Source organism: Mixophyes fleayi, chromosome 9 (assembly GCF_038048845.1).
Source record: "Mixophyes fleayi isolate aMixFle1 chromosome 9, aMixFle1.hap1, whole genome shotgun sequence".
Classification (NCBI taxonomy): Eukaryota; Metazoa; Chordata; class Amphibia; order Anura; family Limnodynastidae; genus Mixophyes; species Mixophyes fleayi.
The window spans coordinates 47,504,996-47,532,545 of NC_134410.1; the positions used below are offsets into that span (position 1 = coordinate 47,504,996).

Here is a 27,550-nt window from a genome sequence, read left to right on the forward strand (position 1 = left end):
TGTCACATGACTGTCCACATGACGCAGATGTCACGGTAAGTGCCGGACCTCGCACCGAGGAACTGTCCGCCGGACGTCACTAGCGGCCACCTACCGACAGAGCGGCGGGAAGGTGATGTAATGCTGCTCACTGCGCCATCTGGAGCAGCCTGTAGCTGGGTATAATCCGGGAAGCAGGATTATTACACTACGCCATGTAGCTGTCACACTCAGGGGCACTGCTGCCACCTCAGCCTACAACATGACCACTAAGTAAGAGGCATCCTATCTGCCATAGGTAAGAGTGTCACCATGCAGGGGAGTGGGGGTAGGAGCCCAGGGACTACAGCTTCCATTGGGTTTATTATATCAGTCAGCTGTGTGGTGCTGACGGTGAGCTACAGATAATGACTCCTATTTCTGGCTCTTGTACTAATAGCACCAGGGAGAACATGTTATGTATGTTGTTGACAAACTAAAATGCCCATAGTAACTATTTGTAAGGCGTGATTGTCATAAACATTATTATATACAGAGTGAAAGTTTAGAAGAGAATTTTGGATTTAACAAAGAAGTTTAGGTATTATGTGGGGACTTGTGGGTGTGGGTGTGTGTGGGGGGAGGATTATTTAAATATGTATATACACACTTTTATTTTAATTTCTTCTAAACTATTGTTTTTTTTCTTCCAAAGAATCCTATTAACCACTTATTGCCCCTTAATGACTACTTGCCTTATGTTTTGATAATGTTTTGGTTTCACCTAACACGTCTATATATTATTTTTTTTTGCCTTGAAAACTTTTTTTATTTAACAAACAGACAGGGCTTTGTTCTGGTAAGACTTTGGCTTTCTACAATGACAGTGTGTCAAAAATAGGAAAAATGCTCCATTCAGTGATCTTCATGAAAGGTACTGTCAGGCAATTGATGCAACCCCAAATACATTTTTCCCAAAATGTACCTGTGTTGTCAGTGTCACCCTGAGGTACCTTGGGCTACCAGAGGAGTGTACTGTGAGAGCACACCATTGAGTTTTAACAATAGTTATGTGTAATACAACCCTATTTTTTATATTCCCAATTAAACATTCCATTTTATAATTGTGCATAGAGCCAAGGCCCAGCAGTAACTACATTGTGTTTACATACCCACTCTTCTGAGTAGTGCCCACATGCTGAATAGTGCCAGATACAAGAAATGCCCACATACACATTATACTGAATAGTGCTGAATTGTGCCCACATACATATTTGTGACAGCATTGAGCACATACTCTGTGTACATCTTTGCCTACTGTGACAGAAGGTCGGCCTTCATGCATTAGGCCCATTTCTGGTTTTCCAACTTGCCAGACACTTGCTGGCAAATTATGAGTTGTACCTGTGACACTGCCATTATTACGTGTGTGTGTGTGTGTACGTTTTGTTTATTTTTATGCTGATAAAAAAAATAAATAGCTGTGACTATAAATAAATATCTGTGACTATACTTAAGCATTGGACTGATGTGCGATTGTCTAATACATGGGAAGTGCTGCTGTTTACCCCAGGAGACGGCAATACTACATTAACATTTTTCTTATTTGTGCCCAAATACACAGATCCTCTTTGATGTTGTGCTCCTCATTTTGCATTGAGGCATCTAGATTTCTGCCAACAAACATGGGTTTCTAAAGAACCAAAAGTTTGTACCAGCAGATGGGAGTAGGGTGAAGCTTTAAACACACAAAAGTTGCTTAGATTGTAAGCTCTTAAAAACATGTTCTTGTTTGTTATATACCTTACCTATTGTTTTATGCCTTATTTCTTGCTATTCTTGCAGCTATGCCTTTTGAATGTTCTGTATGAGGTTTGGTAATTTGTGGCACCATATGAATAAATGATAATAGTAATAATGTGTCAGACAGAATAAAGGTCCCAGTGTTCTCTGATTAGCTTAAGCCACCAATGAGGATAGATGGGGTAGGATTTTATTTTATCTATAAGTTAAGACCCCCTTGCACACCCAGGCCTAAACACGCCTGATTCCTGGTGTAACTAACCATAATATTGCCACAGAACTTCTGAATATGAAATGGCTGCCAAATTCCTATTGCTCGGTAATAATTTACTATACCATATATGGTGGTCTCTTACATACTCTCAGAGTAAACTTAAGGCTCTCTAAGGGTTATTTGCAAACTACAAAAGTGCAACTGTAGTGCTTGCAGTGTTATGCTACGCGCTCCCCCTGCCTGGTGTCAGCAGGCAAGGTCACCGGGTAACATGACTACAAGAGTGCCTCATAATTGTGGGGCAGGCACCCATGCAATGATGCGGATGGTTCCGTCATCACCGAAAACGCTGCGTATTGGGAAGTCAGGTGGGATCCACAATCAATGAAGACTCTGCCCTAGCGGAGGCAGCTATTTTAGTGAGTATAGACCCGGGAAGGAGGAGGGTGGCTCCGGGTCCTGGGCTAGTGGGGTACGTGGAAGGTGCCACAAGGGCACATTTTAACAGTCCCTAGTAAATGGAAATAACACCCCCCCATTTATTAAGAGTACCTGAGAGGGCAGTGACAAAGTGGTTTAAAGGCCTCAGCTATGTAAGAGCTTCATGAGAGGGCTGAAAGAAGCAGAGGGGGATTTCCACCTTTAGGGGTATCACAGAAGAGGCACCAAGTAAAGAGTGTGAGTGCATGAGAGCTGCACTTGGGCAAGAGGGGTGAGTCCGTAGCAGCAAAAGTCCCAGAGAGCATAGTGTGGAGGAGTGTGTCTGGAAGAGAGAGGCATTGTCTGGCAGACAGACACCCTTGGAAGGTGTGAGTGTGATTGGATGGAAGCCACATGTGATGTGAGAGAGAACCCTATGTGGAGCCCCCTTGTGAAGGTCTCCATACTGTGAGGTGGGGACACCGCAACTAGGCAGTTGACTGCTCTGGAGAAGGGTCCCCACAGTGAGAAGTAGATCCTGTGGTGTAGAAATTGTTACAAGCAAGTGAGGCGGAGCCCCTGACCAGTGGGATGTGTTTAAGATATTTGCCTGAGTAATGAATGTCTCTGAATTACACAGTACTGCAGCATGGTTCCCAAGATTTGAAGGGTCTCTGGATATTGAGATGTTAATTGGAAAGACGCAGTGTGGGTCCCTGTGAGGAATGGGGTGCAACGTGGCAAGGAGAAACCCTGGATAATGGGATGTTAGTTAATCCTTGCTGGAACCTCCGAAGTATGCCCATTGTGTGCGGTTAGAGAGAAACAAGTAGTTATTGAGTGTGTGGAACTACCACACTCAGCAATACCATGTAATTCCGTATATTGGACTTAAACAATAGATGTGCAGGAGGAGTAGTGAAGCAGTGTAATGTCTGCTGAAGTTATATGTTTTAGGCATTTGGAGGAAGCTGTACTTGTAACCATTATGATCTGTGCTGGAGGAGTTTTGCGTTTGTATATTGCAACCATTATGGTATATGCAGGAGCAGAAGGTGTTGGAAAATAAAAACTGTTTATTTTTGCTATGAGATGGTTTGGCGTCCCTCTGTTTATTGATATTTGCACTGCACATCAGTAGTGTCCATTCCATGTTATTTTATTTAAACACCTGAGTATTCAGGGGACCCTCTGGTCTCGAATGTCACACTTACGCAATAGCCGAAGCAGAAGTGGAGGGCAACAGCAAGTGGGTACCACATCGCATCATGGTTCCCAAGTAAGTGACCGCACACACATGACCAGCAAGAATTTCACACAACTAGAGATTGGTAAACTTTTTAAACTGCTCCTAAATATTGCCATATTCCACATATACACTATATGGACAAAAGTATTAGGCTACACCTGTTAATTATTGAATAGATGTGTTTCAATCAGACCCGTTGCCAGAGGTGCATAAGATCAAGCACCTTACCATGCAGTCTCCATTTGCAAACATCTGTGATACAAAATGCGTCGTTTTGAAGAACTCAATAACTTTCTGGTACTGTGATAGGATGCCACCTTTGCAATAAGACGGTTTGTGAAATTTCATCCCTTCTGGATATTCCACGGTCAACTGTAAGTGATATTATTAGAAAGTGGAAGCGTTTAGGAACAACAGCAAATCAGCCATGAAGCAGAAGACCACGTAAAATCACAGAGCTTAATGGAATGGGTTTCCATGGCCAAGCAGGTGCATGGAAGCCTCACATCACCAAAACCAATGACAAGCGTCGGATGGAGTGGTGTAAAGCACACCGACACTGGACTTTGGAGCAGTAGAAACGTGTTCAGTGGAGTGACGAATCACACATCTCTGTTTGGCAGTCAGATGGGCGAGTTTGGGTTTGGCGTATGCCAGGAGAACGTTACTTGCCTGACTGCATTATGCCAACTGTGAAGTTTGGTGGAGGAAGGATAATAGTATGGGGCTGTTTTTCAGGGTTTGGGCTAGGCCACTCATCTGCAGTGAAGGGTAATCTTAATGCTTCATTATACCAAGTCATTTTGGGCAATGCTATGCTTCCAACTTTGTGGCAACAGTTTGGGAAAGGACCTTTTCTGTTTCAACATGACTGTGCCCCAGTACACAAAGCAAGCACTACAAAGACATGATTTGATGAGTTCAGTGTAGAAGAACTTGACTGGCCCGCACAGAGCCCTGACCTCAACCCCATCGAACACCTTTGGGATGAACTGGAACGGCGATTGTGAGCCAGGCCTGCTCGTCCAACATCAGTGCCTGACCTCATAAATGCTCTACAGTATGAATGGGCACAAATTCCCACAGAAACACTCCAACATCTTGTGGAAAGCCTTCCAAGAAGAGTGGAAGCTGTTATTGCTGCAAAAGGGGGACCAACTCCATATTAAAGTATATGTATATATGAATACAATGTCATTGCAGTCCCTGTTGGTGTAATGGTCAAGCGTCTGAATACTTTTCTCCATATAGTGTAGTTGCAACGTCTCTCCAGAAGAACTTGGTTTTATGTATTTCCAGTCCTACTACAGCAATCGGCAACAGGAATTGACTGTTGCAGCCCAGTTCTATTGATAGACTATAAATGTGAATCTACATTACAGAATGGCATAGCAAGACCAGAGCTGAAAGATTGTATTACTGGAACCTCGCTTCTCTGTGAAACAGTTTGTTCATGCAAACTTTCATTGTCATTTATGTTCATCTCTACCAGCAATAAAAATGTTCTTTATCATGTCACCCATGGATTTGCGGATTATGATGGCCATGTCTAACGTTTACAAACATTGGGTTTTCAGAGTGGGGCATCAGTTAGCATCTTCAGTTGAGTAAATTGAGAGTATTTTGGAGCACAGATTAGGCTCCGACTTTCACAACAACAAGCAAAATGAGATTTTGTTTTGCAGGATACAATTATTTAGGTGAAATAAAGGGCATATTTACAGGGGAATTTTTCTGCCCACAATAGGACTCCTTCCATCACCTCTGAGATGCCGGGATCGGGTCTTGTCCTACACTTCTAATGGGATGCATGTTGTACCTTCCAGTTGCACTTCTGCAGGAAAGGTCATCTGTGGGCATACTGAGACAAATGTAATAAAAACATTCAAACACAAAATGACACGTGCAATAAGGACTGATGTCCCTTCACTCTCATAATTAATTTAAGCCATAAATGAAGCTAACTTAAGCAGTATTTAGGACAAAAACTGAAATTTTAAAATAAATAAAGGGGTGATCCAAAAGTAGTAATTGTGACATTTCATTCTTTTCACTGTGCTCTTTAAAAGCCAGGTGATCTCAGTTACAGTACTTTTTTCCAATGCCTCCACTTTGGAAATTCTTCCTGTAATACTTTCAGGCATCGCTTGAAAATTCACCTCTCCAGGCAATCTTATCAAATGCCTGAACCATCTTCTTTACCCCTCAAACATATTCTACCAAACCTCTACATAGTTCACGTAAAACTCACATTGTTTTAAGTATAAAAAAAAAAATCTACTGCCCCCCCCCACTCCCCACCCCCCAACCATCATGACCCTGTGACTGGATCATACAGCCCCTCTAAGTGCTTTTTCCCATTGAAATCTAGCTCCAGCAATATGAAATCTGTGGTATTTAATCTCCTGTATCTAACCCCTGTTATTTTATAGATTGTAAGATTACAAGGGAGCCCTCTCACCTCTTTGTTTGATACCCAGTCTTGTTTCAATGCTCTGTTTGTTTCCTATAGTAAAGCCACATGGAGTATGCTGGAATTGTAATAATAGCAGGTCAGTGTGGACCTTGTGTTTTTATCTGTTACTGATTTTGCACTTGTCACTTGTGTCCATTTAAGATAAAAAGTTTAATAACTGGTTCAATTTGTTTTTGTTTGTTTTTTACAATTTTCTTTTTATTTCTGAGATATAAAGTACAGTTTGGTTTAAATGCAAATATAGCATAAGAAAGCAAATACTGCTTTTAAATGTGTTGTAGATCAAATAAATGCACAGGGTAGTTACAGGTTGCAAGTCCCATCAGCAGAGAGAGGGTTAGTCAATATAATATCAGATGCAGAGAAGGAGCCAGTGAGCGGGCTTTGGTAAACCCCCTGTGTTTTTCGTAAGCTAATATTAGCATCATTTTCTGCAAAAGCAGGAAACAGTTCACACTTATTCCACCTGCCCGGTTCTCTCTGACACCCAGCTGCACACTCGTCACACCAATAAATCTGGACAGCAATTAGGTAAGAATGAGCTATATATTAGCCTGCCCACATATAAAGGTTTGGTGACAGGTAGCTTTCTCTGCTTTTTATCCTTCTGTTTATGTTAAACGTAATAATGCACTTGTCACTTCTGGAGGTTTGCTATTTTACACTCTTTGCTAATAAGAGAATTGCAATTAAGCAGTTCAAATTGATACGTTGAAAATTGTTTGCTTCTTCTATCTGTATATTATTTCTTCTGTTTCACTTTGTGCTCTGAATCTGTTTTCTTTTGTCACAACTTCATGTTTGTTTTTCAATGTGCCGTTTCTTCATAATGGTTGAATTGATGCTTGGCTATTACCCATTCACACGTTGCATATTCAGATTTGATCCTTGGCTACGTATTATCCTTTTCTCATTTTACTAATAAGGTTTAATATTGAAGTCTGTTCTTTCATATGATACATAGTGCACAAACTTTGTATTATGACAAATAAATGTAATACTTGAAGGCAAAAGGCTGAGGCCAGGATGCAGATTGTACTCCCATTGTATTACTCCGTAGTAAAATATGTCTTACATAACAATAAGTTTAATCTGTTTGTCTTTGACAATGCTGTTCATGCAACATAACTTCGAATTAGACTGTGGTCTTTCTGGTGCCTATGCCGTGTACAATATTAGATGTGGGAAATCTTCTAATACTACAGGAAGTCATTTCCAGATTGTACGAGGATCCATGGCATGTAACATTAAGATATTATTGAATAATGTACACTCTTTAAAAATAATACAGCTTTTTTTTTTATATTAGTCCATGGTTTGTGTTAAATGTAATAAGATATCACATTAATGTCTTCAGGCTGAAGGACAATGTGGTAAATAGTGTGAAAAATAAAAAGGGTGCCAGATGTTGCAGTCTGCTCCTTTGAGATAAGTGCAGTATAATTATCCTTATTTATCCTTACCTGCGCTGTCTTTTGTTATTACCTGACGCGCTTTGAGATCATTTTAGTCCCTGTAAGTATCTTGTTTACAACATATCAAATTTATTTGTCACATTTTTGTCAGACGCGTATGTTTCTGATTGTTTTTCCTTGTAATGAGAAATACTTTTATAAGAAAATATATATTAGCAAAATTAAAAGTGAAAAGCTGTCCTCCATCCATACAATTTAAATTGATATATGCTTCATGTAGCTTTATTAAAGCAAAGCACCTTGTGCCCGAGGCAATGATAATCCAAATTTGGATTGAGTTTATAAGTGCCATGGGTCTTGTCAGGACTAGTCAAAACAACACACGTAAATAAATACTCAGGAAAGGAAGACAGGCAGTTCGTTGACACAGCTGATGTAAAATACTGGTGATCTCCTTATTGGAAGTTGTGCCTAGAGGTGTCGGCATTGACTGTTCTTTGCTATTAACATTAGTAAATAGTCTTGCCCTGCAGACTGTCAGCTGAATGCTTAACTTTTCACTTAGAGGTCAGTGGCAAACAACTCCCTTTGTCGCACATCCCTCGCCCTAGTGTCGCCAAGTAAGGTGGCGTGGACATCACCACCAGCGCTAATTTTCATTACCATGTATCTGCATATTTGTGCAAAATCCCTGGTCTATGTTCTACTGTAAATGTAAAATGTTACAATGCCAAGAACCAGCATGTTACCATGGCATTTACCTCCCAGTTGTCCTGCATCCACTGTAACGTTGCATGATCTGTTGTTAATGAGAATTCTCTGCCTAAAAGACAATAATGCAGATCTTCTGTGGCCCATTTTATGGCGAGGCATTCCTTCTCCATGGTTGCATAATCTTCTTCCCTCTGAAGCAGGATTACAGAACAGGATTTTCTATTCTATTTTTCTACTGCGACAAGACTGCACACAAGTTTAGGAAGATTTTTTGGGAAAAGTCAGGTGATTGTAGCACTGGAGAGGAACAGATGGGAAGCGGAGATCTAACCAGACAGCCTCTGCAGAGTCACACCAGTCTAATGTGTGGGGACAACTTTTCTTTAACATATCTGTAAGCGGAGCAACTCTAGTGACAAAATGGATTACGAATCCTCTGTAGAAACCTACTAAGCCTAGGAAAGTTCTTAGCTGTGATTTATGTCCCGGTCTTGGCCAGTTTTTGACTGCCTCCACATTATCAAGTTGGCGTTTGACTTGCCCTTGCCTGACAATGTACACCAAATATTTGGCTTCTCTCATAGCTATGGCACACTTTTTTGGGTTAGCTGTCAAGCCTGCCGGCCTTAATGAAGCTGGATCATGTTCTCAACCTTCTTTTCTCAGTGTTGCCTGTCTGGTTCGGGACTGTGGTATGGCTTCTGCTTCAGGGCAAATCCTGGAGGAGTGACAATGTTGTGTTGGATTAAAGCAGTGTGTGCAGAAATGGGAGAGAAAACATCCCTATTCTGGCATATAATTTCCTCAACCTGCTGTTTTTTTCCCTAACAGATAAAGCTGGCATGGTGGGAACTTAAGTCTTTTTCATGACTATGCTCACTAACCGAGCAGAGGTGTCCTCATCATACCACAGTTTAAGAATATTGACAATCTTTCCATGTTGTTGCTTCCTAATGCCTAAGAGCACTACAATTGCCACCACAGTGTTATCTTGTCTGTTTAGACTGAATATTGACCTTCACCTTTATAATTCTGAAATTCTCTGTACCAATGGGAAGACACTGTTATGCTATCTTAATAATGCATCTGCTCCTCTTATCTTTGCCCCACTCCCCTTTGTTTTGTTTTTTTATTTTTGTACCCCACAAGCTTTCCTCACATTTACTAAAAACTTAATAAAATATTTTTTTTAAAAAAAACAACTACCACTTTTTCGTTCAATTATTATACTTGAACAGTACACAGGTATGAAAAGCTGTCACCCCTAATAGCTAACTTTTGTCCTTCATCAACTTGGACATGAACGGGGTACCCTGGACAGTGAGAATTTCCCTTGAGTATTCCCAAACATGTAAAAATCAACAAGACTTTAGCTATGATGCTGGACTTTATATTCCTCAGGGGTACTGCCTCTGGATATCATGGCGCAGAGTCAAGCACCAATATTAGATATTGATGGCCATGAGTGGATTTCTTCAGTGGCCCCACATGGTCCATACTATATGCTCAAATTGGACTTGAACTATTGGTATTGGTGCCCTATACATGGGACAGGTTCTCTGACAAACGGAACATTTTTTCACTGCCATATTTACATTGAGCCTGTAAGACCTGAGCACAACTTGCTCAAGTGTTGTATCTTCCTCCACAGACGTGTATGTGCTGCTTTTAACACTGGAGTTACATGAACCTGACGAACCATTAACTGTTCTACCTTTTCCCATTGTACAATATCAGTTCTATACAGAAAAGTATTCTTAACAAAATATGGTGTACCATCTGCAGGCTGTTTTCTTGAGCAGATCCTTAAAGACCGGGCTTCTGACTGTTGAATCAGTTGCCAACATATCTGTCTGGGTTTGCTCACGAGGACCTATTAAAACAGTGGGAAGTCTCCCCCCAGAATAAGCGGATACAGCTGCGTAGGTGCTATGCAACTGTAGCAGTTTGGTTTTTAAGTGTGACTGGCAGAAGGGTGCTCTCATATTCCTCAGTTGTCCCATGTATGCAAAGGTCCTTTACCTTGGGCAACTGAGTAGTTGTGGTTTTGGGCAGGGCAGAGCTGGGCATATAATAAATCGCAGATAAGACAGATCTTTAAAAAAAACAAAAAAAACAGAACAAGTACATATGAGATTGACAAAGAAAATGCAGACATGAGAAATAAAGGTAGAGAGGACCCTGCTCACGATAGCTTACAGTTTAGAGTGAGATGGTAATTATGATTCAGTAGAAGTAGTGGAACTGTAGCTTCTAGTACCAAGAAGGAGATGTTTGAAGTGATAAGTAGCCTTATAGATTCTGGCCATGTGAGGTAGGGTGTTCCATTCTTGGATGCTGGAGTGGGAGGTGGTTATAAGAATGGAAATAAGGCACAGTTTAAAGTTAAATCTTAAAGGTTGCGAGGGAGAGTATCTTGTAGTGAGGTCAGAGCTTATGAGGGGGAGGTGTTTGTGAGGGATTTGAAGGTCAGTAGTTTGTGTTTTGTTTTTTTTCAGTTTTTTTTATTGGGATTCTGGAGGGCATGTGCAGCCAGTGTATGAATTAGTTGTGCAGTGGATGTGAAGTGGCAAGAGCAGAAACTCTATTTTGCAGTGGCAATTAGTATGGGTTATTGTGGGGATGGATGGGGAAGTCCAAATAGGAAGAGGTTACAGTAGTCAAGGCTGGAGGTAATGAGCAAAGGGATATGGGTTTTGGGTAATGTCCACAAGAAGTAGGAAACATGAAAGTGCAAGGCTTTGGATGTGTGGAGTGAGAGTTGAGGATGACACACAGGATAAAAAGAGCATAGGTCAGTTGAGAGGAGGTAATTTTGAATTTGTATGCAAAGCAGAGTGTGTGGAAGATGTGCCAGAAGTAGAGACTCTGAAGAAGCGGTTAGAAAGGATGAGCACAGTGCTACACAAAGGCTAAGGGAGTGAAGGATGTGCAGGAAAAGAGGGTGGTCCACTGTTTTCAAAGTAGCAGGGAGGTCAATAAGTAGGGAAAAGCGACCCTTAAAATTAGCTGCAAGTAGATCATTTGTCACCTTTAGTGAGGGTAGTCTTGGAGTGCAGAGGTAGGAAGCCCATTTGCAGAGGGTCAAGGATGGAGTACCCTTTGTTTTCATGTCTGTATTTATTTTGTCAGTCTTGTGTTTCCCTGTTTTATGTATGTCCTATTTTCTCTATTGTACGGCACTACAGAGCACTGTGGTGCCTTACAAATCTAAGATAATAAGTGAATTATGCAGTTGTCCACAAGCTGCCCAAGCTAAGGGTTGTAGAGAAATGAGGTAGAGTAGAGAGATGATTTAGTGCGAATACTGGAGAAGAGTGCATGTTTGAAGACTAAAGAGAACTAGGTGTAGGCAAGTGTTTGGGGAGAGTTGGGAGGATATGATGGTATGGCAACAGGTTGAAGAAAAAAAGAAGAGTTACAAATACCTTGTCCTCAGTAAGGAGCAAATAAAATAAATAAAGAACAGAGAGTCTGTAGAGGAACGGAGAAGGTGACTGGGGTGCTAGTTCTGGTGAGAGGAGATTTCTTGTTTTTGCATTTGAAATAAGTGAAGTGGTGGGGATGGGCAGAGAAGCGAGTTGAAGTTTGCAAGAGGTGACGGAATTGGCACACTTGGTGTATATTAGGGACTTAAAGTAAGTAGACTTGGTGAGAGGAGGGTAGTGCAGTAAGAAGACAGGTTAATTTGTAGTGCAATAAACCAGTGACATTTTCACCATTGATGCTTGGTGGTATGGGAATACTCCTGTCTGCCAATCTCTGTCCTCTCCTGGCTGACAGGTGCTGGTATTTCCGAAGTATGCTGGTATTGGAGCGCTTTTGCTGATCATACATGCTACCATATCTCACGGATATCCAGTTATTGACCCAATATATCACAGCATGTTTGGCCTGAAAAAAATTGCAATGCTTGACTTTATCGGGCATTTCATAAATACAGTCGGAAGATGAACCGTTAACCCAAACCTCTATCACTATGTACATCTAAACTCCACAACATAATTACTATTTATTTTATAACCACTATACAAGCATGCTGTGATTACTCCTATTCCAAAAAAACAAGATTCCGACCCAAACTCTCTAATTACCGTCCCATCTCTCAGCTCCAATGCACCTCCAAGCTTCTAGAAAGACTTGCCTACACTCGCCTCACATGTTTCCTTTCCGCAAACAACCTGTTGGATCCTCTTCAGTCTGGCTTTCGTTCTCAACACTCCACAGAGACTGCGTTGACTAAGGTTGTCACTGATCTGATCACTGCTAAAACTAAACGCCATTACTATCTCCTAATTCTCCTGGATCTCTTGGCTGCATTTGACACCGTTGACCACTCTCTTCTCATACAAACGCTGCAATCCCTAGGTCTTCAAGACACTGTTCTATCCTGGTTCTCATCCTACCTTTCTAATCGCTCTTTCAGTGCTAATTTCTCTGGGGCCACCTCTGCTCCACTTCCTTTATCAGTTGGAGTACCGCAAGGCTCAGTGCTAGGTCCTCTTCTGTTCTCTATCTATACCGCTTCTCTTGGAAATCTAATAAGTTCCTTTGGATTTCAGTATCATCTCTATGCGGATGATACACAAATTTATCTATCTTCTCCTGATCTCTCGACATCTGTGTTGTCCTGTGTAACTGACTATCTTTCTGCCATATCATCCTCTCGCCAACTCAAACTTAATCTTTCTAAAACAGAGTTAATAATATAATAATCCTGATGAAGTTTGTACCATCGAGTTAGTTCTTTGAGGACTATATTTAAGTTTTGATTGGTAACTACATAGGTGCACCTATATTATCGATATTCCCTTAAAGAGATGGTATTAACATATATCGAATAACATTTATATTCCATGTATTTGTTTTAATAAATTGTTTTTAACATCCACATTACAGTACCAGTGTTTTTGATGATTTCAGGTCCTACTGCAATTTGTTTGTTAATAATATTCCCACCCACCAACAAGAGCATACCTGACATTTCTATCTCTGTTGATAACATGACCATAAATCCCACCCCACAAGCTCGCTGCCTAGGTGTAATCCTTGACTCACACCTATCCTTTGTTCCCCACATTGACTCTATATCTAAATCATGTTACATAAATCTAAAGAATATTTTGCAGAATTCGCAAATATCTCACTCAAGACACTGCTAAAACATTAATTCATGCACTTATCATCTCCCGCATTGACTATTGCAATTCCCTCCTTACTGGTCTTCCCCCAAAACAGACTCAAACCCCTACAATCTATTTTGCACGCTGCTGCAAGATTGATTTTCCTTGCAAATCGTTATTCCTCTGTTGAATCACTCTGTATGTCTCTACACTGGCTGCCTGTTTTCTACCGTATCCAATATAAAATACTTTTACTAACCTACAAGGCCATCAACAAAGCTGCACCAACATACTTCTCTCGTCTCAAAATATCTCCTAACTCGGCAACTCCGTTCTGCACAAGATATGTGTCTCTCATCCACCCTCATTACATCCTCCCATTCCAGGTTACAGGACTTTTTTCGGGCTGCACCCACTCTATGGAATTCACTCCCTAGCACAATAAGACTCTCCTCTGGTCTACAAACTTTCAAGCGTTCTCTGAAAACCCACCTCTTCAGACAAGCTTATAATATTCCTCAACCGCCCTCTTAACCTCACTACCTTACCCTATTACCCGCTACACAATTTCACACAAGACAACTACTCCCTGACCAACATTGTTGTGTGACAGGATCATTTAGCTTATGAGTCACTTTTACCTTTACAGCCTGGCTGGGCCGAAAATGCAAAATGTAGACTTAGCCTTAGCCTCATGTGTCAAACTCCCATTGTCCCATAGATTGTAAGCTTGCGAGCAGGGCCTTCTCACCTCTTTGTCTGTTTTACCCAGTTTGTTTATTAGTTTACAATGTTTGTCCCCAATTGTAAAGCGCTGTGGGATATGTTGGCACTATATAAATAAATGATGATGATAACCATCAACACTGCACTCTCTTCAGACTGTTAAATCTTACACCAATATTTGCTCTTCAGCGCACGTTATTTCTGTGCTTAGAAAGAAACTAGTGTGGCTGGTACACTGTACATAATAAGCACATTTGGCTATCTTTAATTTTCCAAATCTCCTTTAGATTGTAGGCAGCATATTCTCACATTTTTTCTATTGTTTGTCACTGTATCTGGAGATAATTTTATTATGTAAGGTATTGTGTAATCATGATACATTAAAATTGTTTTCCATTACTACGTAGTGCTGCAGAACGTGATGCTAAAGATATTGATGATGATAATATTACAACAAATAAAAGTTTTGTGTCTAATTAAAATTATATATGAATAGTTTGAGCATAGAATGTCTACATTTGTAATAGTTTGCTTATTATTCTCTCGTGCTGTGAGGGTGTGTGTGGCTGCTAACAAATTCACTGGAGATCATTTTTCTTTAATTAGGGAGTGGTAGATACTGGCTAGATAAGAAAGAATTGGCATTTGATTTTAACCCTTAATATACATTGGAAAAAAATTTGTACTTTACAGCAGTATAATGGAAAGAACTGAGGAGGAAAGGGATCTATTTCCAGGTGACTTAAAGACGGGTAAACAATGTAGCAAAGCAACGAGAAACGGAATTCAGGTGCTTGGTTGCATAGGGAGAGGAATCAGTAGCAGAAAGAAAGAAGTAATAATGCCACGGTATAGGTCACAGGTACGGCCTCATCTAGAATTCTGTGTACAGTTCTGGAGGCCATATCTCCAGAAAGATATAAATACATTAGAGACTGTACAAGGAAGGGCAACAAAAATGGTGCATGGTCTACAGCACAAAACTTACCCGAAAAAGACTAAAACTTCTTAATATGTAGAGTTTGGAGCAGAGGCATGATAGAAACTTTCAAATATATCAAAGGTTTTAATAAGGTACAGGAGGGAAACATGCTTCAAAGGAAGAGACGTATTAGAACACAAGGACATGCACTGGAACTGGAGAGAAGTAGGTTCAGAGGAAAATTGAGGAAAAATTACTTCACTGAAAGGGTAGTGGATAAGTGGAATAGCCTCCCATCAGAGGTGGTAGAGGCTAATAGAGTAGAGCAATTTAAACATGCTTGGGATATACATAAGGATATCCTTACAAAGAACTAAGGATGAAACAGGGTTTGAGGTTACCATAGGTTAAAAAAAACGGGCAGACTAGATGGGCCAAGTGGTTCTTATCTGTCGTCAAATGTTTCCATTAACAATCGGTCAGTAAATTGTTTTGTGGTGTATTTTTATTAAACTGTCAGGAAAAATATATTTTTTTGAAAGGTTGGCAACACTGCTACAGTGTTTTTGCATGGGGATCACTGGTTGTAAATCTGCTTTATTTAGGAAAATCTCTCCTCATGGTCAGAAGTTTATCTGAAAAATCTTCTAACTAATTAGTATATAAAAAAAAATATATATATATATAATATACACTCTCTTATATAAATTTGTATTTTATGTTTAATATTCATTAATATTGTGTTTATTCTTTTTCTTTAGCAGAGTGATCAAACATAATGATTGCTATTCCGGTGTATGATGACTCTGAAGCTGTGGAGTTAAATGCTGCTTACCGTCTATATATCAAACCCAAGGCAAAGTTAATCATCTCTGTCATCCTTCCAGAAGATACAGACCCATGCAGACCAATATCAAATTGGGACATTCTGGAACAGTTAAAGTGTTTGGTTGCTCCAGACCATTTCAGTTCTCTCAGGGTTTCGAGAAGCACTAGGGAGTTTATCCGAATTGAAGGTGAAACGGACACTAAACTCCTGTCTCACATTTTTTGTGAAAAACTTAATGGGCACAACCTTCAAATAAGCAGCATCAGCAAACCGTTAAGTGTTGAGGTGACTGAGGCACCTCTTGAATTGCCAGATAATGAAAATATTAATGAATTACAATTGCAAATACCGGCAGATCCGGAGGTCAGCACCGAGAATGATATAGCTCCGTTGTCTATTCATTTGGAGGGATTGCCATGTAAATGGTTTTCAGCTTTGGGCTCCAACAATGAAAAGCCAAGTGAAGAGGTTTTGAGGAGTACTTTTGAAAAATATGGACAAATTGAAAATATTGACATACCCATGCTTGATCCATACAGAGAAGAGACTGGTGGAAGCCCACTGGCTCCTGGTGGCCTACAGCCCTTCAATGCTTTCCTCCAATATGAGAACAGATCAAGTACCATAGATGCAATACGTTCACTGCAAGGAATGAAGCTCATATTCACTGCGGAGGATGGAAAATCTCTGGCTTGTGATATAAAGGTGATTTGTGTGACCTAAACCTAAGACTAGTTATTGAAAAACTATTAATGTTATTGTCATGTCCTAGGTAAAAAAAAAAAAAACACTGAGGTAATTTACAAACATCAGGTGCAGTACAACAAATTGTGCATTCCTTTACCATCCGGCAAGTACCCGAAAGTTCAGCCCCTTTAGCCTGTAACCAAAATAAGTGCTTCATGACTATTCAGAGAAAAAGTGGACACAGCTAGACCACGGTTCCTTTACACCTCATGTCTGTTTTGTGCAGTAATTGGATCATGGTAAAATGACTCTCTTGTGTACTCTTGCACCAGAGAGTAAGATAGACCAGATTCATCATAAATGCACAGACTGAAACCAAGCAATGACCTGTTACAGCTACATATGACCATTTCAATGATGGGTAATATTAGACACCACCATCTATTTGTACTTTTTTTTTATTTATTTATTTATTTATCTTTATTTAAACTAATTTATTATTGAATTTTTTTACATTATTAAAAAAACCTTAACAACCTTAAACTACAGCTAAACCCACGTAGGGTTAGTAATAGTGGACCTGATTCATTAAGGAAAGTTCAGAACAAAATTGAGTAAGGTTTCTTACTCAAGTTTTCTGGACAAAACCATGGAAGGGGTGCAAATTAGTTTATTATTTTGCACATAAGGTAAATACTGGCTGTTTTTTCATGAGGCATATATATATATATATATATATATATATATATATAATGTGTGTACTTTTATATTCTGCATATGGATGCAGCACTCTCAATGTTCTTACAGGTTTTTTGTTGTAGCCAAAAATGTTTTACACTTGTCGGGTCCCCTTGCACGCCATCAGACAACAGTTTGCACTCGGAGCAACATCGCTTATTCTAAAATTGTTCTACTGTAGAAACTGAATCTGATAGGCAGAATATATGAGGAGGACCATCTAATTTATATTGGCAATTTACTATGCTTACCATATGTGATTTATTCAATTGTATGGTGTACTTGGACCTTTCTATATCTTATAGAGTAATATGCAGAATAGGCCTCAATAACTGTACTACTTTTGTTCATGTAGTGTGTTACAGGGATGTTACTTTTCAATATTTTTATTTTTTTTTAAATCTATTTAAATAGATATCTATTGATACAACCAATCACTTTAGTGAGGAGGCAGTAAACAAGCGGACTGCTGAGCGCCTTAAACTACAAGAGCTGGAACAGCAGAGGAAACAAGAGAAGGAAGAGGAGGAAGCAGAAAGGTGGGATACAAATAATCTACTGTAATTCTTACTGTATGAAAAAATATTGTAAATCATATCTTTATAATAGACAAGTGATCAAAGATATCCTCAATAACTTCTACTATCCATATTACTTCTAATAACCAAGCAGGCAATTGAGTGTCCCTACCCCATGTACTATGCATTTTCTTGAATTGCAAGTTCACAGGGGTGGGTTGGACCTGTTTAAGACAGGCCAAGCTGGAAGGGTGGAATGCAGCCAGGGCATGGGCAATCATTAGGCAAAAAGGCAAAAGTACTTGGTGTGTGACAACAGTGCATGCTTCCTTCTTGTACTGTGACGCTGCCAATTACCGCTCCTCCATGTCAGTGATAGGCTGGGATACACAGACACACAGGAGCAGCAGGCGACAGCATCACAGGCAGCGTTGATTCTAACATCAACCTCCTGGAGGAGGCTTCCTGAAGGGGAGGGGCGCTTAGGGACTGGCTGCAGCGTGGGGACTTTGGCTGATTCAGCTAAGAGTGTATTCACACTAAGTAGTACACTAAATGTTATTAGTTTTCAGTGTGTCTGTTAGGGAATTTAGATTGTAAGCTCCAATAGGGCAGGGACTGATGTGAGTGAGCTCTCTATACAGCTCTGTGGAATTAGTGGCGCTATATAAATTGATGATGATGATGGAGTTATTATTTACAGTGTAAACTACCTCCAGTCATGAAGTGGTTAAATAGATTACATAAACCATTTTATTTACTTTATTGTACTACAATTATAATTCCTTGTATAGTTATTTATATATATGAAATATATACAAATAAATGCTTTGGTAACATATCCAGTGTAAAGACGTGCTTGGAGCCTGGCCCATTATTACGGTCCGGTCCACTGCTACCTGTTCTCCTTTGGGGAGGCCCGGTTTAATCAGGGATCACCCACCCTGCACACAGAGAGAGGGACCCACACCATTTAGATAACAGGATGGGACATTCAATTTTAAATTCACTTTCAAGTTAGCTTTTGAATATACACTACACACACAACAAAGGGCACACAATAAATGTTCACACATGGTGCAGTCTGAACCACCTTACTGAACTACAGTCAGCATCGCTGAACATTGTTAGAATCTCATATTTGTTTCATTTTAAACAGTCTTCTTTAATAAATATTAACTTACTAAGCATAACAAAATAAAAATAGATTGTAAGACCTGCACTTTGTATATAGATCAAGAGAAATTGTAATGGACCTTTACAAACAGGGACAAATCTTTAAAACCTTGGACTGTCCCTGGAAATTGGGGATAATTGGCAACAATAAACTTTTTATATACATTATGGAGTAAAGTCTTAGACCCTCAGTGAGCACTTGCCAAACAAGTAATGTTTATGATCAGGAATAGTATACTGTATGCAAACCCCATTTATTCTAATTTCTATGGAGATATTTGCTGTTAATAACAGGGTAACCTGATGTTTCTTTAATCACCCAGAAAAAGAAAAGCAGTGGAGAGAAAGGCGAGAGCAAGGAAAAGGAGGGCCAGGCTGAAAAGGAAACTTCAGAGACAGAAACAGAGTGATGAGAATGTAATGCAGGAGCAAGAAGCCTGCCCAGAAGAAGCCGTCGAGGACACACCAGAATGGGAGGACAGGAAACTGCTCCTTGCTCAGAGACGACTCGAATCAATCCAGCTTCTCACAGTTATCCTAGACAAAGTAAATGTAAGTAATTTCGGGATGACCTTCTCTTTTACAACTTCACTAAATAATAATCTTACATTGTTAATGCCTGCCAGATGTCTGTCACCCAAAAAATATATTTTATGTTTTTTTAAAGTCTACTGAAAGCTCTAGTAGACAAGCAAAAACATTATTAGTAAAAATAGTGTTGTGGACATTCCAAGGTTCTGTGTTGTATGAATTAATTGCTCCTTACAGTCTACGAGTTGACAGCTCCTTACAGGACCTTAAAAATATTTAGAGGGACATTATACAAAAATACGTATTAAAGTGCAAATAAACACAATACTTGGGGCTGATGCCCAGTTGGAGACATAAACGTTTAAATAAAATAAAAAAATCCCGTACCTTTGCTGTATTCGGTTTCTATGAGGCTGAAGTGGCAAACATATAACCTTAATTAATCCAAATATCGGTCTCCTTTATGTAACCGGGATAAATTGGTGTTTTATTCTGTAGTCAATGTTCCCAATATTAGGGAATAATTCCACAAATTTTAGTGACAGATTCAATCCGTTAGGCAACAAATAGAAGCCATAAACATAGTTCTCTTTACTGTCTACAAATTAAGTTTTTTGCTGTACCTTCCTAATAACCAATAGTGAATGTATAAATATATATTTTAATTATGATACTGTGTTATTTGTATATTGTGGTCATTGTATTATGGCCAACCAATGAGAGATCATTGCTGATTGGCTTTTACAATATATGAGATGGTATTTAAGGGTGCTTATGAGAGACACGTATTAACCTCTGATGAAATCGCCCCCCTGAGAGACGGAGAAACGCGTTGGTTGATGCTAGTGTGTGCAAGCTTGATTAACATCTCCAGCTCATCATTTAGCAGCGCTTATATTTTCTTGTGGTTCCAATGTGGTATGGAGACTTCAGCCTAAAAGAAACAGAGTGCCTCTTTGGAAGTCATCATCATCATCATCTATTTATATAGCGCCACTAATACCGCAGCGCTGTACAGTGAACTCACATCAGTCCCTGCCCCATTGGAGATTACAGTCTAACATACATACACACAGACAGAGAGAGAGACTAGGGTCAATTTGATAGCAGCCAATTAACCTATAACCTATACATATGGGCTCACAGTTAATTCATACAAGCCCGTACTATGATGAATAAAAAAAACATTCATAAATATACTTTTAAATATATAATTCATATGGTTCACAAACCACAATACATAAACCTAATTTGTGTAATGAACATATCTATATAATCAATAGCACATAGAGAAATAATCAATAACCCATATAAAGAGAATCATTTCTGGACTAAGTTCGGAATTCTCTAATGTTGAGCCCAACCGTGATAAAAATTGCGTATAGATGTTCAACAGAATTTATACTAATAGTTTTTACTAAAAATGATATAATTAGTTCTCTCATAAGACGAGAGGGTATACTTACTAAACTGTGGGTTTAAAAAGGTGGAGATGTTGCCTATAGCAACCAATCAGATTCTAGTTCTCATTTATTTAGTACATTCAACAAAATGACAGCTAGAATCTGGTTGCTATAGGTACCATCTCCACCTTTTCAAACCCGCAGTTTAGTAAATCAACCCACAGGTATCAGTTCCCACATTTCTTAAGAATCAACCACATATATTAAAATCACTAAATCTAGTACAGTTTCTCCGAATTCGCATAAATTGTCCCTTAGGGATATTATTTTTCCATCTTTTGGCATGATTACTCTTATAATGTAAATAATTAAAGGAGTCAACCTCTTTTGTTTGTTTCTGTCCATATTTTATTGTCCCTCGCCGACAGAGCAACATCCAAATAAGTAATTTTAACGTAATCAAAGTGACTTGTAAACTTTATATCAAAATTATTGCTATTTAAGTGAGACAAAAAGTGCAAAATTGAATCCCCATCACCATCTTAAATGAAAAATAAATACTCTATGTATGATCTGATATGAACCAGGTCCACTCCAAGGTCCAAATTGTAAATAAACCTGTCCTCAAACAGGCTCATATAAAGATTTGCATAACTCAGGGCGAACCAGGTTCCCCTGGCAGTACTCCCCGTTTGTAAATAAAATTGTGAGTCAAAAATGAAATAATTGTGCTTCAAAATTAATTTGATTTAATCAAAAAATCACATAACTTTTAGTCCAATTTGTTTCCTTTACGAATAAAGTAATCAATTGCCTCAAGGCCATAGTTTTGTGGAATATTAGAGTACAAAGACTCAACATCACATGTTAAGAAACAATATGGGTCCTTCCATTCTACATTATCAATCAACTGTAAAAAGCGCTTTGTGTCTTTTTATTATGTGATTTTAACATGCAAACAAAACTTTGTAAATGTGAGTCAACAAATTAATAAAAATGACTAGTGAGGGACCCCACACCTGAAATAATTGGTCTCCCAGGTGGTGATACTAGTGATTTGTGAGTTTTGGGTAGCAATAAATGGGAGTTACCGGATACAGAGTATAAAGAAAATGAAATGTGTCTTTCGTTATTACACTGACAACAAGGGCATCTTCCAACAAATGTTTCAACTCCCGTTGAAAGTCCAGCATGGGATCATTATCCAACCTCTTATAAAATCATCATTGTTAAGTTTCCTCATTGCCTCTTTCTTATATTCCGATACATCCTGAACTACTAAACCACCACCCTTGTCTGTGGGTTTAATTATTAATGAATCATCCATTTTAGTAGGGCCTTCCTTTGATGACTCGTTGAGGGGTCTTTTATTTGATTGTTCACAAAAGACTCTAAAGTCCTCCATTGTGCTTCTATAGAAGCTCTCAATGAAAGGGCCTTTATATTGTAATGGATAAAAATGTGATTTATTCTTTCATATCCTAGATGTCCTTAAATTTTGATTATCATAAATTTCAGTAGCCTCTGTCGAGATGGGCTGGAATCATCTGGATCTAAGTGAATGCAGATCCTCTAATGCTTGTCTATCATCAGTATGTAAAAGTATAGGTAATCCTTCTTTTTAGAGCCTTCTGTGCAAAATATCTTTTCCTGCTTAAAGTTCTTATATATTTGTTAAGATCCATAACGGATCAAAGAGAGTAGGGCGAGATGCTGGGGCAAATTTCAAACACATGTAATATAGCGTATTTACATCCATACACTAAGTCAGAGGCATCTCAAGATGTTTTCAGCTTTGCTCCAGTAGTATATGTACCAGGTGTATATCATTGTACATCAGATACACTTGTACCCAACCAGGTCATAAGCACAAGAAACGTTTTTTTTAACATTTGTTTTTTGATGGCTAAAAAAGGCATTCCCTATTACGATTAATTTCATTTAAAAACCCTCTATAATACAGTAGGTATTATCTTCATTCTGAATTATTTTTTTTTAGATAAATTGTCTCTCTTCTGTTGTCTTTTTATGACTAAAAACACAGAGAAATGACCGTGGTCTTACATAGATTTGTAAATACTAATGAACCATAATACATGAAATTATATTGTTTAATTACACCTGTCACATACACACACAGAAGAGGCAGCTACTTTGTGAACTGAACCAGTATCCCCAAAAATGCAGACTAGTTTACTAACAACTAGTGCCATCACTGTTACTTGAGGTACAAAGAGATGTCACTAGGTCCTAGTAAATTAATAGACTGATTATTGTTCCAGTCCACAAAATAGCCATCTGTGCTTCTGACAAATGCATATTCTTTGTCTCCGGTAGGATCTGGTACAAGTGAATAGACTTGAGGAGGAACAAATGAACTGTGAATTTGCAGAAGAATTCAGCGACTATTCTGTGTCAACATATTCAGAGAACAGTAAAGTTATGTTTCTACCCATCACTGAGGAAGAAAGCAGTCAACATGAGACTGAAATATACAGTGAAGATGAGGTGGAAATTAAAATATGCGAAGATGATGCTCAGGCGCATAGACATGAACGAATAAGAGATTCATCCACTGATCAAATTCACCAGATGAACTATGATGATGACTGTCCTCTTGGAAGAGATACAGGAGAAATTCAAGTTACAAAAATGCATTATTACGACCATCATCAAAATTTCAAATTGTCACATTCTCCAGAAGTTCCTGATGATAGATGTTCCAAAAAACTAAAAATTTATGAAACTGATGAATTTATTAACTATTTGTTAAATTATTACCACAACCCCGAGTATGCAAGACTATTTTTGGAGACAAAGGAGAGTTCCACCAAACCTTGGTGCCGGAGAGTAGTTAGTTGGAAAGGAAACAGCTTTCAAATAAAACTACAGAATCTAAATGGTCATTTTGCAGAGATGAACTTTATCCCAGAGTTGAAGGAAGAAACAGAAGACCATTGTGGCAGATTGGAGACACCTATTGAAGAATCGGAGGAGAATTCACAAGAGTCGTCTGTTTGTAGAAAAAATGGTAATGAATCTCAGAAGCGTTTTGTTGACAGTGAACATGAGGTTCCAATGACGAGAGCAAGGCCTCGTTTGGTAAAAAATTATGAACGGGTATATAAAACCACATGGGATGATGAAGACGATAGCCAAAGCTCCAACAGTGAACTAAAAAAAGTTTTGGAAGAAATAAGTAGTACTTCAGAATACTTTAGTGAGGAGCTGAGTGGAATTTCAAGTAAACAATCTAATATCAGGAGATCATCCAGGAAGCAAAGAAAAGTTAAACAGCTAAAAAAAATAAAACGCTGCAATATTTCCGGTCACAATCAGGTCTGCCACCATGAAGATCTACTGGGTCATTTATTACATTCATATTGCCAGAAATTCAAAAAACATTCAAGGTGTAAGCGGCCTCAAACCTGCCGAAGAAAACCCAGTTTTCATAATCAGTATGACTCTGACACAAATGAGTCTGATTCGGACATGGAGGCTGAGGTTCAGACCACATGGAAAAGAAAAAGGTCAATGAACAGGACTCCTGCCTGCTTTTTGGAAGAGAAGAAACAAAACAAGCAAAGATACAATAGTTCTGAAGGTGAGAGCAGCTCAAGTGATCCTCAACAGCTCAAGAGAAATGTCTCGCAGAATCAACACAATGGGAAGCCAAAACGCAAGATGCATAAGACTAGTGATTCTGATGAGAAATCAAAAAGACAATGGGGTTTGTGCTTTGCAGAAGATGTGTCGGAGTCTCTTGAACAAGAGGAGTCATCATGGGACGGTGAAGAGACTCTGAGTAGCAGCAGCCTGAGCTCTAGTCCTCCAACAGGAGAAAATGAGCAACTTGCAGTTTGCTCAAAAGAATCATACACTGATTATTGGGACTGGGAACACCATTTCTACACAGGGGATCAGTTGAAAAGTTGAAGCTTGAAATACTTACACATACTGTATGTGAAATGTATTCCCAAGGAGACATTTGTTCTAATACTTGATTTTAAACGATTTCCTGGAATGCCTTATTTATTATGACATTTTGTTCAAGAAAAAAATGACATTAACAATAGATTGTTGAGTAAAAGTAAACTGGTCATAGAATGGCTGCACATTTTGTAGATAATAACTTTTATTAATTTGTGAGGGGAAAATGCACAGAATGAAGGTAGTTATTACCCTTACTTCTTTATTTGAGACAAGACATCGGTTTTCAGTAAGAACAGTTTCATTAAAGTGGACCTATGAACTCACATCAAGGGGGAAATTTACGAAACAGCAGTTTATTGACCGGTTTGCAACAAAAAATGCTGTTTGAGACTTTGCTGTTTTGTTTCAGACGATTTCATGTCCGGTTCTGCCTTTAGTAAATCATACGGTTTACAACTCGCACGTCATAAGGTATGAAAACCTGCAGTTTAGTGAAACCGCACTTTAGTAAATATCCCTCTAAGAGTTAAAGAAGAAGAAAAAGCATCATCTAAACATTTTTACATTGGCTGTCTGTTACTTTGCGTTATATTGACCTTTTCACAGAGCAGCATGTAAGTAGCAGGAGCCATTTTTGTATGTGTATCAAGTATTCATGAGCCATTGCATTAATTGTCAACTTGCACTCATACTCATAGCAGGCTGTGAACCCCATTCTTGAGCCTATGAATTTACTATGGCCACTCAGCTACAACAGATAGAAACCACTGCCAGATCAGAGCCTGTCATACCAGTCTGGTGCCTTTGTTTATAGTGATTGTAGTAGCAGGAGTATGAGACTTCCCTAGTTTGCATAATTTGCATTTTATACCTATAATTACTAATGAAAACATGTCTTGAAAATACAGCTTCTTACCGCTCCCTTCTTAATCGGGCACAAATAGTGTGAAATTACATTTTACAATCCAGGCCTCCGATTCATAATGAGAGATCTACAAACTTACACAGCCTAGTTCATATCTTCTGTGCATTGCAGAAACTGAAGGCAGCTAAGCATCATCTAATCTGTGCTAAAGGGTACTAAGAAACCAGAGTGGGAAGGAGCAATTACTACAGGTAAATTAACCTTTAAGGGTTTGTTCATAGATATAGGAAAATGGATAAAATGCACCAAAACTTCTGTGAGCTTTAGATGCATCTTAGTAATTTATTTTTTTATGTGCTTTCCATGGTCATTTAGGACACTATGCTTTAACCAGTACAATTTATTGTACTGTAAGAGATATAGGTCTTGACGTGTTTCAAGATTTTAAATGTTTTAGGATGTATCGGTGGGAAGGAGCCCTGAAGAAACATTCATCCTTTTCAGGAGTATACTAATGAGAAGTGCATTGACAACAGATAGGTGTGGATAAGTTCTGATGCTATAGACTATAATTTCCAGCCCCACACCACAGGTACAAATTTAAGTGAAACTGTCATTAGGAGTTAACATCTAGTTAATAAGAAAAATCTTGTATTTCTTCTTAGACATACTACACAGTTGTGTGTTTTTATTAGTCTCCTGCCACTATATTTGAGGGCCGTGCCTCTCATGTCATTGGCATTAAATGTAAATGAACTGTCAAGCTGGCATTTTAGTAATGCAAAAATAAATTTTATTTTGTGTCAGTCTCTTTAGGGAAAGGACTGACAGGTAATTAATCACAATTCCTTATTTCATCTTTTTAAAGATGCTACTGAACTAAATGCTGGTATCTTGTTCATGTATTGTTAGTGAAGTGACATTTGATTTTTTTGTTGGTCTGTTCAGGCAAAATAAATATAGTAAAATGCAAAACTGTAATTCTTGAACTACTCTCTGTAATTTAGATAGAAAATGAGGATACAATTTAATTTGGCATTTTTTAAGGCTAAGTAATTTGTCTGATGGGAACTACACCCCACCCATGCATGGACGAGAAGGACACATACACAGAGCTCTTGATGTTTACATGTGTGCCCCATCTAGATCAGTGATGGGTAACTTGGCTTCACTTAAAAAGAGCTGCACAGAGGAAGGAGGGAGAGAACACTGCACTGCATCCTTCTCTTTCGGGTATGCTGCGTGACCTCCCTGCAATGTGCTGAGGTCACGTGACGTGGATGTCAGTTGCCCTCGTTCTTTCATTCTCTGCTTATTAAGTCTGCTGGAGGGTGCAGGTGAAGGCCCACCACTGATCTAATAACTTGCTGAAGTGACATACAGCTCCATGTGTCTTACATAAATTGTTGTCTCTCATACACAATCAGTCATACAGAGGACACATTTACATGTGGCGTGACACCATGTATCTAACCATATGCTTTTGTTCTTCTGAACACAACTTATTGAAAACAAATTGACGCATTTTTAATTATTAAAGGGTTCGTAGAATAAATTGTTATAATGTAGGGGGTTTTGTGAAGAATTTACACACAAGGGTTATTTTGTAAACATTTACCATCATACAGGGGGTATGTGATATAACAAGGGTGAGACACTTTGCTCACATAGAGGTACGCAGCTTATTCACTAGGCCTACCAGTCTCTCTCTCTTATACAAGTCTCCCCATGGAATGGCACATTGCTTATCGTTCTATATGATTTTGGAGCAGAGGTGTTTCATGACCACTGAGCAGCAGAGAAGTAGCTGGTCAGGGCTGTATGATCCAATAAAGACCCACAAAATAATA

General features: G+C 38.9%; 1 protein-coding gene across 1 annotated transcript; it reads left to right on the forward strand.

Moving 5' to 3' along the window:
• Nucleotides 1-40: 40 nt before the first annotated feature.
• LOC142100613 (A-kinase anchor protein 17B-like) lies at nucleotides 41-27,550 on the forward strand. Its single transcript, XM_075184283.1, has 5 exons — nucleotides 41-277; nucleotides 15,782-16,554; nucleotides 17,689-17,813; nucleotides 19,292-19,520; nucleotides 23,240-27,550. The coding sequence occupies exons 2-5, from the start codon at nucleotides 15,799-15,801 to the stop codon at nucleotides 24,836-24,838; spliced, it is 2,709 nt and encodes a 902-aa protein (XP_075040384.1). The 5' UTR covers nucleotides 41-277; nucleotides 15,782-15,798; the 3' UTR covers nucleotides 24,839-27,550.